The sequence below is a fragment of the Mytilus trossulus genome, chromosome 8 (assembly GCF_036588685.1).
Source record: "Mytilus trossulus isolate FHL-02 chromosome 8, PNRI_Mtr1.1.1.hap1, whole genome shotgun sequence".
In the NCBI taxonomy this organism is placed as follows: domain Eukaryota; kingdom Metazoa; phylum Mollusca; class Bivalvia; order Mytilida; family Mytilidae; genus Mytilus; species Mytilus trossulus.
In genome coordinates this window covers 45062719-45077325 of record NC_086380.1, presented here as the reverse complement: position 1 = coordinate 45077325, position 14607 = coordinate 45062719, and the positions used below count along the sequence as shown (strand labels likewise).

The following is a 14607-nucleotide window of genomic DNA, read 5'->3' as shown; positions in this document are numbered from 1 at the left end:
CTACAGGGTATGTTGGATAATCTATAATATCATTTATAAAACATTTCAGAGGTGATGAAGTTGTAGCTGTAGCCACTCTAGGAACAGACCCAGTGGCAGCACAAGTGGCAGAGATCATGTATGCAGGACAGAAAATTCTCAAGGCAGAAATACAGTAAGTTGGGACATGAAGCTTTTTTAATTTTCCACTAGTTACATTTAAATGAATAACAATTTGAAGTAGGCTTTCTTCCAGAATTTAAAACTTTGTTGAAGTTTAAGAGAGAAAACAGCAGAAATAAAGAAATTAAAATTGTTGTTTAGCAGGTTACCAAAAAAAGTGCTTTTCTTCCCCCTTCCAATCCTGTCCAGGGAACATTGTAAGACATTAAAAAAATTCTGATTGCCTGTGACAAGTAAAAGTGAAGGCCATTTATTTCAATAGTTGGTTTTTTTTTTCATTTCATTTTTGCTGATGTATGTTAAAATTTTTCTTATATAATTAACCTTAATAAATAGATTAAAATGTGACACAATTTATCAGAGCAAATCTAGCTTATCACTTATTATGGTTTTTTTTTTTATCAGACTACATTTACTTTAAATATTCCTCAAAACAAAACATTGATTTGATCATTTCTACGTATAAGGAAGTATTTGTTAAATGTAATCAAAATGGAACTGAATTTTTTAATAGGACTGTGTCATGATAAGTGCAATTGTACATTTTAGTAGTGTACTGCATCTTCATTAAAAAATATATTCCTGTTAATGTACAAAATAGAAAGGAATGAAATACCAAATGCTTTAATGTTCATTTTGTTCTTTTCCTTAATGTGATGTTATCTATCTTTCAGGGATTCAGTAGATGCAGTGGTGGAAAAGTTTGCCAAACTGTGAAAGAAGATGAACAACATATCATAATTAAGTGCTCTGTATATAAATAAAAACAACTGAAATGCAATAAATAAGTTAATATTTAACATTTTTATGGAATTAAGTTATTTGATTGTTGAATTGATTTTTATTGTTAGTTTATGAACATTTAATGTTCAGCAGTACATGAAAAAGTTAATTGCTTCTTGTACAAAGTGCTTTATAATGATAGAGTTTCTAACTATTGTCAACAAATTATTGAATGTGCAATAATCCATTGATAGAAAGAAAAGTTCAAGAAAAGTAGCTTTATCAAGGTAGTAAAGTAATGGCCTGTATAGACAATTTATAACAGATAAAACTGTAGTTTTCAAATTATGTAATATATTGTTACAGCTCTAAATTGATTAACATTGACAGCTTATAATAGACAAATAAAGCATGAAGCTGAAAATATCTTGAGTTCTTTTTTTCTGCAAATAATCAAATTGTGTTGACCTTCAAATGTATTTTAATGTTGTTTTTTGGCTTCTTCATACTTTTTTAAAGCCTTTAGCCATTGTAAAGTTAAATATTGTGTCCTAAATTGCTCTTTTAAAATTTCCTTTAGAGAAATCCCCAACAAAAAGTGACAGTTTCAGGTATGGTTATGATGCAAGTATGAGAATTAGACTACATGGAATTTAATTCTGTAGATTGTTTGCAAGGCATATTAAAAGCATTCTAAATTCGACAGCTTAGCTTGCCATTTTGTTTTCAACAAATTATAGTTTTGCATGAATCACACAAGACTTCCTCAGTTGTGGTGCTCACCTCAAATGCTAGAACAATTGTTTGATACATGGCTAAATCAATTCAACGACTTCCAAAGGATTGTTTGCTTGCTTCTCTAGTCTTTCAAGGATACACAAAAAAGGAGAAGGAATAAACCTTGTCTGCTGATAAAAATTAGAAAGTGTTGTCAAGTGATGTGTCCTCCTGCTGACTATGATTGTGAGCTAGCATTTTAGTGGTCTAGAACTAAGGCCAGGATTTTTGAATTTGTTGGTTTTAACAACATATTAACATTATTTTGCCTTAAATATACATACATTATTTGTTAACAAATGTAAAATTAAGAAGATATGATTTGATTACCTGAAACCAAAATGATGCAGACCTTTAGCAACTGTACATCACAGCCTCCTTCAACAATGAGCAAATCCAATACCACATAGCAAGTTATAGAAGGCCCCAAAATGACAAATGGAAAACAATTTAAATGAAAAAAATAACTGCCTGAATTTTCAGCATTTACAACAAAAAAATCGACATTGATCACTGGGTTTGATGTAAGCTCCCTTTTGATATTTATAAAATTTAGATTTTAATTTTCTGAATAATGGAGTTTTATTTATAAAAAAAACAACATGGGGGCTTCTAGTTTAACGGACTATCACTCAAAAATCCTATGAGCAGTTTTTATGAAACTTAGGTTGATTGTTTTAATTGAAGTAAGTTTCCTTTTGGTTTTTGTCAAGCCTGCAACTTTTGTCACAGTCTGCTGGACATAGGGATAGTGATTTGGCGGCAGCTAACTTCATTTAAAAAAGCTTTATATTTTAGAAGTTGGAAGACCTGAATGCTTCATACTTTTTATATGGATGCATCGTGTTACAAAGTTTCCGTTAGTCACATGTCCAATGTCCTTTTCCTTATTTTCCTGGTTCAGTGACTACTTGAAAAAAATTAAGATTTTTGTAATGTTAAATTCTCTCTTATTATAAGTAATAGGATAACTATAAGTGGTATGTGCATACCTTGCAAGGTCCTCATGCCAGTTAGACAGTTTTCACTCGACCTTGACCTCATTTCATGGATCAGTGAACAAGGTTAAGTTTTGATGGTCAAGTCCATATCTCAGATACTATAAGTATATGTCTCTTAAATTCAGTGTATGGAATGACTGTAAGGTGTACATGTCCACCTGGCAGGTTTCATCTGACCTTGACCTCATTTTCATGGTTCAGTGGTTAAATTTATGTTTTTGTGTTTTCGTCTGTTTTTATATGACCGCAAAAATTGAAAAAAAATTCATCTTATATTGGTATCACGTCTGCATTATTGCCTGGTTTTCACACTATAACTTTAGTTTAAGGCAATTGAAAAGTATGAAATTTTGACACAAGGTTTATGACTACAAAAGGAAGGTTTGGATTGATTTTGAGAGTCTTGTTCCCAACAGTTTAGGAATAAGTGACCAAAAAAGGGCCCAAATAAGCATTATTCTTGGTTTTCGCACAATAACTTTTGTATAAGTCAATTGAAATCAATGAAATTTAAACAAGGTTTATGAACAGAAAAGGAAGGTTGGGATTGATTATGGGAGTTGAAGTCCCAATAGTAAAGGAAAAAGGGGCCCAAATAAGCATTTTCTTGGTTTTCGCACCATAACTTTAGTATAAGTAAATAGAAATCTATGAATTCACACACAAGGATTATGACCATAACAGGAAGGTTGGGATTGATTTCGGGAGTTTTGGTCCCAACTAATTAGGGGCCAAAATTAAACTTTGTATGATTTCATCAAAAATTGAACTATTGGGATTCTCTAATATACCAAATCTAACCATGTATTTAGATTCTTAATTTTTTGGTCCCGTTTTCATATTGGTCTACATTATGGTCCAAAGGGTCCAAAATTAAACTTAGTTTGATTTTAACAAAAAATGAATTCTTGGGGTTCTTTGATATGCTGAATCTAAACATGTATTTAGTTTTTTGATTATGGGCCCAGTTTTCAAGTTGGTCCAAATCTGGGTCCAAAATTGTTTGATTTCAACAAAAATTCAATTAATCGGTTTCTCTAATATGCTGAATCTAACCATGCATTTAGATTTTTAATATTTAGGACCGGTTATCAAATTGGTTCACATTGAGGTCTAAAGGGTCCAAAATTGACCTTAATTTGATTTCATCAAAAATTGAATGCTTTGAGTTCTTTGATATGATGAATCTAACCATGTATTTTGATTTTGGATATTGGATTACCACATAGGGATGGTAAGTATTGTCTTTGTGAGTTATGGCTGTTAAGGAAAAAGATGCAAAAAAGGAGGAAAGGGGTTTCCAGGTTAATGGACAATTACAAAACATAATTTAAATGCAGTGTAAGGTTGGTAATTGAAACTCATTTTAATATCTCACCTAAACTGCTCTTTCATTAATTATGTATATTGGAAATTTGCCAAAAACTTTATTATTAATAAATTCCATTAGATATTTGGTATAAACTTTAGGCCAATATAAAATGTTGCATTGGAGTTATCTTTCTATGTCCAGAATAGTAGTTAAATTAACTTAAATCATGACTGTATGACATTTTATGTTTTATGATGTATTTAAATGAGTAGTTATTGTTTAAAACTCCATTAGAAAGGAGTAGGTCCAGTAACAGCCCTTTTTGGCCTCAAAATATAGCAGTTTTACAAAATTGATAAAATGTAAACTTCTAGTTATTTATTGGACAGTAGAGTGCTTCTGTTACATAAATATGGGCTATTTTTTACTATACAATGAACATATATCGGGTACTGGCACCTTAAAGTCATGCTAAATTACTGAATTTGTTAAAAATTTATAAAATTCTAGCATTTTAGTTAAATTTTAGACCGTTTTCGTGAAAAACGAAAGTGACCATTCGTGTTCATCCTTAATATTGAAATGGACGTTGTATTTTATGATAATACATATCATATATAAAGGTTGAGGATGAACACGGATGCAGCCACTTTCACTTTTGACAAAAACCATTCGAAAAGTGACATTTTTTGGCACATTTGTTTGATTTTTCATATTTGAGCTTGAATCGGATCGTTTTAAATGACTAAATCAGTTCAAATCTTTCACATAAACTAATTGATTCAAATGAAATAGACACTTAAGTGTTTAAAAAGTGGTCAAAATCCTTTGTCAGATGAACATGAAATTTGAGGCCAAAATCAGTGCTTACCGGACCTACTCCTTTGAATTGAGATCCTTTTTGGAATAAGGGAAAGGGGGAGGTGAACAAATTGTTGGGGTTCAATTTTCCTTTTTCAAAATTTCAGAAATGAAAAAGAAAATTTCTTCAAATATCAAAGGATTAATATTCAACAGCATACTGAATTGCTCAAAGCAAAAAAAACAAACATTTAAAGTTCATTAGACCACATTCATTCTGTGTCAGAAACATATGCTGTGTCAACTATTTAATCACAATCCATATTCAGAGCTGTATCCAATTTGAATGTTGTGTCCATACTAGCCCCAACCGTTCAGGGTTCGACCTCTGCGGTCGTATAAAGCTGCGCCCTGTGGAGCATCTGGTTCTTATACTGTATGCAATAGGTCTACCATATTTGGTGTATGGAATGCTTACAAGGTGTGCATGTCTAGCTGGTGTCATCTGACCTTGACCTCATTTTCATGGTTCAAAGTAAAGATTGAGTTTTCGGTATTTTTTTCTAACACTGCAAAAGGTCAACTATATTTGGTGCATGGAAATATTTTATGATCTAAATGTCAATCCTGCAGGTTTTATTTGACCTTGACCTCATTTTCACAGTTCATTGCTCAGTGGTAAGTTTTTGTGTTTTGGTTTCTTTTTCTTGTACTGTATGCTATAGGTCAACTATATTTGTTGTATGGAACAATTGCTAGCTGTACATGCCTACCTGACATGGTTCATCTGACCTTGACTTCATTTTCATGGTTCATTGGTCAATGATTTGTAAAGAAGGCTAGACATTTCTGTGTGTGCACTCTTGTATTTTAATATGAGATTGCAGAGTCGTGTAATTTAAATTGTTGAAAAATCTTCATTTTGAGTCACCGTCAATAAGTACCGCTGTGTTCATGTCTTTTTTTTTAGCTCACCTGGCCTGAAGTGTCAAGTGAGCTTTTCTCATCACCTGGCGTCTTAAATTTTACAAAAAACTTCTCCTTTGAAACTACTGGGCCAAATTTAATCATACATTCATAATCATTGTTACAGTATCTAGTTTAAAAAATGTGTCTGATGACCCCGCCCACGAACCAAGATGGTTGACATGACTTAAATAGAACATAGGGTAAATTGCCGTTGTTGGCTCATATTTCTGAAATCAAAGCATTAAGAGCAAATCTGAAGGGGGATAAAATTGTTCATTAGGTCAAGATCTATCTGCCTTGAAATTTTCCGACCAATTATGCAACTTGTTGTTCGGTTGCTGCCCCAGAATTTGTAATTTTAAGAAAATTTGCAGCTTTTGGTTATTATCTTGAATATTATTATAGATAAACTTTTAATTTCAATTGTTTGTTTGCTCATTTCATTTTTGCTGATGTATGCCTACACCTTCAATAGAAGAGGGCATTATGTTTTCTGGTCTGTGGCTTTGTTCGTTCATTTGTTAGTCCTGCTTCAGGTTGAAGGTAGTCTTTGATGAATCCGAAGTCCAATCAACTTGAAACTTAGTACACTTGTTGCTTATGATATGATCTTTCTAATTTTTTAAGCCAAATTAGACTTTTGACCCCCAATTTCACGGTCCAAAAAAGTGGGAGTTACAGGTTAAAATTTTTGGTCAAGGTAGTTTTTGATGAAACTAGAAATACTGTGAGCACAGTTCCCAAAACAAAAATAAAACTAGAGGCTCTTAGAGTCTGTGTCGCTCACCTTGGTTCAAGGGCAAATGGGTGAATCATAACTTATGGCACAGCTCATTATTTAGCTGTGGAACCTTAGCTCTTAGGTCCTTGTGTAATTTTTTTCATATTTCTGTTCTACAAGATTAATTGCAATGGGTACATGTCAGTCAGACAGTTTACGTCTGACCTTGACCTCATTTTCACTGGTTCATTGGTTAATTTAAAGTACTAGAGGCAATAGGTCAACTATGTTTATTGTTAGGTGTTCATGTCAGTCATCTGACCTTGGCCTCATTTTCATGGTTCATTGGTTTATAAGTTTTTTGTAGTTTTGTCAGTTTATCAGATACTATAAGCGACACGTCATCTGAATTTTGTGTATGCAGTGATTGTAAGGTGTACTTATCTTTATTGTCTGTTCATCTGACCATGCCCTATATTATTATAGAACATTGATAATGTTAAGTCTACATGATATTTGAAGTAAAACCTTCATGTTACTGACTTTCAGCATTAAAACTCCATTATTATTTAGACAGGCAAGACATTTCAGCGTTTGCACTCTTGTAATGCCTTTTAGAATAAGATAGATCTTATTATTGTAGGGTCAATGGTCATGGTCACACAAGTTATTGATGGTCAAAGATTTGGCAAGGTTTCTGGATTTTGATTTAAGAGACGTATGTCAAACTTTAACCAAACTTGCAGAGAATGATCAAGACCTCTCTATTGATTTTGTGTTAAAAAAAAAAACAAGGTCACCGTAGCTATTAGTGTACTGATATTCGTTTTAAAATGTTGGTTTCTGTATGTATTTTTTTACATTTACCTAACTGTGTTTGATAATGTCTCACCGAAAAAAACTCTTTTATTAAATTCAATGTCAAGTTGTCCATAGCTTTTGAGAGACAGAAATGAGGGATATCTTTTGGTCATATTCCCAGCCTTTACCATATCTTTGCTGTAAATCAGACCAGATGGTCTTAAATCAGAATGACAATACTTTTTGGGAAAGGAGTAAATTCGGTAAGTGCCATATTTGGCCCCAATTATAAAGTTCATAGTTTCAAGACAATAAATGTTTTAAGTTGCCTTAAAGACATGTTAGAAAGTTAAACAGAACTGTTTTTGTCAAAGTTTAATTCTAACACGTTGATTTTTATATCCAAAAAAGGTCAAAATAAGGGATTTTGATGAAATTTGACAAAATCAGCTAGATTTCAACCAAATGAAGGACCAGGAAACAAAGAGCGCAGGCGACGACAAGCTTAAGATTCAAATAAGACATGTGAAATGTCTTCACAAACATTATTTTAAAAGAACTTTGTTGTCGACGTATGCGCTCTATGTTTGCTGTCCAATAATCTATGGAAATTCACCCATTTTCATTGATTTTTCGTGAAAAATCAATACGAGTATACAACTTGTGACGTCATAATGAAACAAAGAAACGTAAAATTATCAACAAAATGGTTTATATCCCAGCTAGTCAATATATTAGCTATAATTTATCGTGATATTGGTCGATAAATCTGAAGTTGAAATTTACGCTAAAAAAGGGGGCCATTTTAGGACCTTATCGAACATACTCCTTTGCAGAAAATATGTATCATCAGCATTTTTTAACCAAAGTTCTGAACCTTTACCAATTTGTGTAGGCTAATATGCTTTGTAGTGAAATAAAACTACTACTTATTGTAAAACCAATTGGTCAAAGTCGTAAGAGTAACTGATAGACTTATAGTTTGGTTCTGAAATAGCATGCTATCTCTTGAATCATGGATGCCCCTTATACAAAAAAGACCTTTTATGATACTGTCAGGTCAAAATACCTATAATAAGAGCAATGATCTGGAGGGAATTTTGTGTTGGGACAATATATTTAGCTTTTTATAAGATCTTGACCTTTCTTTAGTGCATATGTAATGGGTCGTACAGTGAAATTAGGTTAAAGGTCAAGGTTATAGCAGAAATGAATAAACTTTTAAAGACACTATTGGCAATCTTTTGTTATCCATTATTTGACATAAATTGTCAGCAAACTTTACATTGTTCATCGTTGCTACAGACACAAACATCAGGGGTGTTTTAAACTACAAAAGATTTCAACTTGACTTATGCACTAATGCTTCATAATGCTCCTAATATGTTCTTCAAGTAGATCTGGATCAAACTTGATCACAATCACAATTAGCATGATTAGTGCTTTAAAGATAATTGTTTGTTGGTAAAGTTGCCGTTTTGCCAGACTCTGAGGCTCCAACGTATACGTAGTAAGATGTGTGCTGGACATTATGTTTTATATAGTTATTATTTTGTATTGATTATAGCCACATAAAATTTGACGATTTATCCCTAGAGCGATTTTAATAGTTTGTTCAAATTCATATTGGTCAATGACCAATTTCAGTAACATGGCAATCATGGCAAAAATGGAATATATTGAATGAATGAATGAATGAATGAATACTTTATTTGCAAGAAGCATGTACATGCTATGGCAAAGGAAAATATATACAAAATGACAAACAATAGACAACAGAGAACAGTAGGTACAGATTTCATAATACTGTTGTGATAATATACAATGTATTTTATCTAATTTTCGGAGCTGCATTTAGATAATTGAATAATTTTACTTTCGGAGATTTACAACGAGCTTGTATTAGATTACACAAATCTATGTAACTTGTACCGATTTGGCCATGAATAGTAAAAACTAGGTAAAATTCATATTCGCACAGATCTATATGCTGGACATGATAAAACAAAATGATATTATAACTTGCATGTCATCTCTAGAATTGTCCTGTGAGACGAATTTTTACTCGATTTTATTTTACGTTTTTAAACCTTAAGTTAACATGAAAACTATTATAGACGGACACAAACTGGTATAAACTAAAATGCAATACACATTGTACAAAAATGTCAACACTTTCAAACCATTTAGTTACTATTTTTTATCAATTTATGATCGTAAAACATCAAATCTTTCAAAGGCAATTATATGACTGACACCATCAATTGACTTCCTGTGGTACTGGGTCGACAACCGCTACTGTTGGAATTACTTTTCCTCAAGGACCACAGTAACTAAGCTCAGTAGTCGGTACCTATTACTTAAATTTTCTTTTTTAATCTGTTCACATTTGCGTAACAGACAAATTCGGACAGTTGAATAATTTTACCGTTTAATTCCTCTTGATTACATACTATATACTGAACACAATAACACAATATTTCACAGTACTAAGATAAGAGATTAACAATACTGCTACAATAAGTATTTGTCGGAGTTTGTCTTGGTAAGTAGCGTGAAGATGTTTAGTTCAACCAGCTAAGTTTATTTATCACGCATAGTAGTATTTCTCCTCATCCTAATGTGTGCCATTGTAGTTGTCTTGACAATATCTAATGCATCTTTGTCAGAAGAGCAAATAAATCCATGACACTCTAATGTCTTCCCATTGGCATGCCTTGTTATTGCAGTGAAAATTGCTGGATTTTTGGTATTCGATGCATTCAGTTCTGAATTTAAAGATACAAATTTTGTCGTTACCTCCCCTGAAGGGGCATTCACCTCTGTAACCGGTCTGACCGCCGCGCAAAATGTTAATGAAGAAAACGGAAAAAAGACAACTGCATCTGGTTCCTCGATAAACTGAATTTGAAATCCAGTATTCAGAACAATAAGATTTGTTTCTATAGCCTGGACAACTAGCTGTTCATTTTCACCTACCGGGTACCGATCACATAATGGTTTCTGGACTGCTTCCAGTCCATCGGATGTTTCTAAGGAAACAGACGTTCCAATATACAAAACTCGACGTTTAACTAAAGCCATAACAGGTTCTTCCATGTTGTTTTCACTTTTACTTATTGCAAACTAAGTAAGCGTATTATTCTGTAATGGCGGTCAATATGTATCTCGTCAAAAAAGTTTACTGTTTTCATGAAATTATGCGTTTTGAATCCATCATATTTTCGCTGTTAAATCACTTCAGTATTTCGCGTACCACATTGTGTTTACATTCTTGTGTATTTATTTCCATTTAATTATATTATTGAAATCAACATATACAAACTACCATACCACCAAAAAAAAACTATCTACCCTTTTAAATCGCAAGTTATTTGTTTGCATTCAATTGCTGTATATGAAAAATACTGAACCGTAGATGAAAAATAAATTATTCAGAACCGGTTGAATTCATTATTCTGTTCAATGGGTATAATAATAAATTTCACTAGACCGAAACTTGAGTAAACATTAAAAAATTTAAATCCACCTATTACCTAAATGAACTTAATAAACATTCGAAATGTTAATCAAGATTTTTAAAAAAAGGTTATGTAATACTCTCAATATTCGAATTGATAAAGGATTTGGAAATTTTATTATTTGGTAGTATTTTATTGATTTTTTTTCCGTTTGTGAAAAGTGATCCATATAACAATTCGGTTAGAAAGTAATTTGATACTAGCATTTTTATTACACAACTAATGACGGTGCTATTGCTTTCTAGTTTGAAACACAATTCCAAAAAGGCAATCTAAATGGTTGTGTCGAATCTAAATGGTTGTGTCGGGTATAGAAACACGATTAAGCCTTGACTTTTGTCATTTTAAAGAGGTGTATCTGTTAGGCTGTTTGGGACTATAACAGTGAACTAAGTCCATAAAGACTTAAAATACTATGTCTCACGTAAGATGAGTAGTTATGTATGGCAATTTCGAGATATCTTATTTAGTTAAATAAGATATCTTAAAAACTAATTGAGATATCTTAATAACAAAATGAGATATCTTATATATTAATTGAGATATCTGATTTATTAAATAAGATATCTCTGTTAATTTATAAGATATCTTATTAACTATATAAGATATCTTTTATATAGTTAATAATAGAGATATCTTATTTACTTAATAAGATATCTTAAAAAATAATAGAGATATCTTATTTACTTTCAAATTAAATAAGATATCTTATAAAAATTAAAGATATCTTAATACTTAATAAGATATCTTGTTAATTAATAGAGATATCTTATTAACTTATAGAGATATCTTATAAACTTATAGAGATATCTTATTAACTTATAGAGATGTTTTATAAACTTATAGAGATATCTTATAAACTTATAGAGATATCTTATAAACTTTTAGAGATATCTTATTAACTTATAGAGATATCTTATTTAATTGGTTATAAAGATATCTTATTTAATATATAAGATATCTCCATAAGTTAATAAGACATATCTATTAGTTTATAAGACATATCTATTAGTTTATAAGATATATCTCTATTAATAAATAAGATATCTCTATTAATAAATAAGATATCTTATATACTTTATAAGATATCTTATATACTTTATAAGATATCTTATATACTTTATAAGATATCTTATATACTTTATAAGATATCTTATTAATTAATAGAGATATCTTATTAACTTATAGAGATATCTTAGAGTGAGTGAGTGAGTGAAAAAAAAAATCCAGGGTCAATCCTGAAATCCCGAGCTTAAAAACAGCCGATCCCGGAGTCCCGATAAAGGTCCTATCCTCCCACAATAAAGAGAAACAAAACAGCACCACACTTACTATAATTGTATCTTGCGTAACGATATACAAAAACATATATATAAAGCACAAATTTACAGGAATAGTTTGAAAAACTTTATCTCTGTAATTATTGAAACTTAAAAACAAAAAAATCAGTTGCAATGCAAGCTGTAAATGCAACATTAAAAAAGCATTAATAGTGCATCACAAATTACGAAGCAAAAACAATCTGTTACACTTCAGGACTGAACAATATAAAAAAGAAGATGTGGTATGATTGCTTATGAGACGACTCTCCACAAGAAACCACAATGACACAGAAATTAACAACTGTATGTCACTGTACGGCCTTCAACAATGAGCAAAATTCCATACCGCATAGTCAGCTATAAAAGGCCCCAAATTGACAAATGTAATACAATGCAAACGAGAAAAACTAACGGCCTAATATATGTACAAAAACTGAATTAACGTAAAACAAATGTGTAACGCATTAACAAACTACAACCACTGAATTGCAGACTCTAAGACTTCTAAAATATGAGAAGCTATTAACAGTCTTGGAATGGTCTGGTAAACTATTCCACAGAGAAGCATGCAGCATCAAAGCAAAAAAGATTTCTTCCCATATGAGGTAGTTCTTACTTGTGTTATTTCCAAAATGATACTGTATCTAAAAGAATATTTAGTGTGTTTAGTTCGAAGTAAATTTTGTTAAAATAAAGGACCCAAAATAGTATGAAATTTTATAAGTTTCAAGTGCCATTGTCCTAATGCATCTCAATGTAGGGTTGGAACCTTTCACTTTGCGTTCTCATACTTCTTAATTACACTTTCTTAAAGTATCGTATCATTTTTCTTTGCTGTTTAAACTCAGGAAATTCCTTTTTCCATGCTGTACCCTTTCATACCACTATTGAAACATCAGCCTTGTTTTCTTGCATTGGACTTAGCGGTGGACTCGTCTAGCTTTCTGGGTCTTTCAGCCTTCACCATTCTTTGTGCTCTATTTTCAATTTCCTTTCATCGTCCATTACCTTTGCAAGTGGATTGGTTTCTTATTCGTGCACACTCGCTATCCGAGCTCGGATGAATCAGCAATCTAAATAAACGTTTGCCTATAGTTTTTTAAATTCATCTTCCGATAACTTTGTTTGGCTTTGCACACATAGAGTGTCTGGTGTTTGATAGTTGGGTCTAATTAATTGTCTAATTCTTTTATTTTGCTCAGCACCTTTACGTTTTTATTCCCTATTTTTTTCTTAAATTTGGACCAAACCGTAAAGTCAAGGGTTATATCTTCGAAACCAGTGTTTCTGCATTATGTTTCTGTTACACATGCATCTTCCCGTTTCGTTGGAAATGATTGACTTCATTAAGTTTATCATGTCAAATTGATTTACCGTCAAAATATTTGGAACTTGAATTCCATTTTGGTGTGTACACTTCAAAGGACGGCTAGAAAGTGAGATATATTTACATGTATCACTGGTGTTAATATGATACTCGTAACTGGAATTACGATTCCAATATGGAGTCGGTAGAAATTGATAAAATCTGTTCAGTCATTTTTCTCAAATGTAGCCCGTTGTTGTCATGAACATTATATGTACTATATATACCATGGTTTTTACGAGTTAACATATTTAAACCAACGAATCCGAAGGATGAGTTTGTTTAAATATGTTAATGAGTAAGACACATGGTATATAAAATTTGTAATATAAATAAAATGATTGACAGCTTCAAGACCTTCCAGAAGTGCGCAGAGACCTTATCCCCTCATCTAACACTAGACTTGACTATATATATACAATGTATATAACAAGTCAAATAGTCAACATCACCAGAAAATAACAATAAAATGATAAAAAAATGTTGGATATTTCGTATAACAGATATCCTTCATCAGTATGATCACGATGTAAAATGAATCATGTCTATTTATTCTAATTATAAAACTATCACAATCTTGAAATTTATACACAAAAAAAAACAGTTTAAGCGAACATCAGAGACAATAATAAAAATAATTAATAAAAATAATAATAAAAAAAATAATTTGCAATATGAACTGGTACAACTCTAAAATTCCAAAGGCGAAGACAGTTAAGATGTTACAACAACTGCGTGGAACGAGTAAAAAAACACACGCCCTAACCGATCTAAGTTCGTATAATATATCAAATTTGACAACGGCAACAGATACTGCGTATTTAAGCCTCCGAAATAAATAGTGGTTTAATAATGATTAGAAAATAAGTAAAAATTTCATAATTGAAGGTGGCTGCGAACTTGTACATCCATCTCAAATGAATGGAGCCCTGTAAATTAAACTGGTATATATATATTTTAAAAATCCTTAAAACTGTAAGTCCAGTACGGAAGCCAGAGTGACTGAAAACAAGAAATGGTAGGAAAAACAGTAAAGTTCGACTTAAGTAAAAGTTGAAAAATGCATTTTTTTCGTACAAAAAATACTTCATTTTGTTATCAAAATTGTGAATAGATAAAACATTTTTTTCA

At 31.5% G+C, this 14607-nt stretch overlaps 1 protein-coding gene across 7 annotated transcripts in view; it reads left to right on the top strand.

The window, feature by feature from the left end:
* Window positions 1-1309, top strand: part of LOC134681012 (apoptosis-inducing factor 3-like) — a 44487-nt gene extending 43178 nt beyond the window's left edge. For 6 of the 7 annotated variants that reach the window (XM_063540359.1, XM_063540358.1, XM_063540357.1 and 3 more), the window contains 2 exons: window positions 50-154; window positions 837-1309. In XM_063540359.1, coding sequence (XP_063396429.1) covers window positions 50-154; window positions 837-879 — 148 coding nt within the window. In that variant the 3' untranslated portion in view covers window positions 880-1309. Of the gene's footprint in view, window positions 1-49; window positions 159-836 lie in introns of those variants that run through there. The other variant, XM_063540364.1, reaches the window with a different exon arrangement.
* Window positions 1310-14607: the final 13298 nt, after the last annotated feature.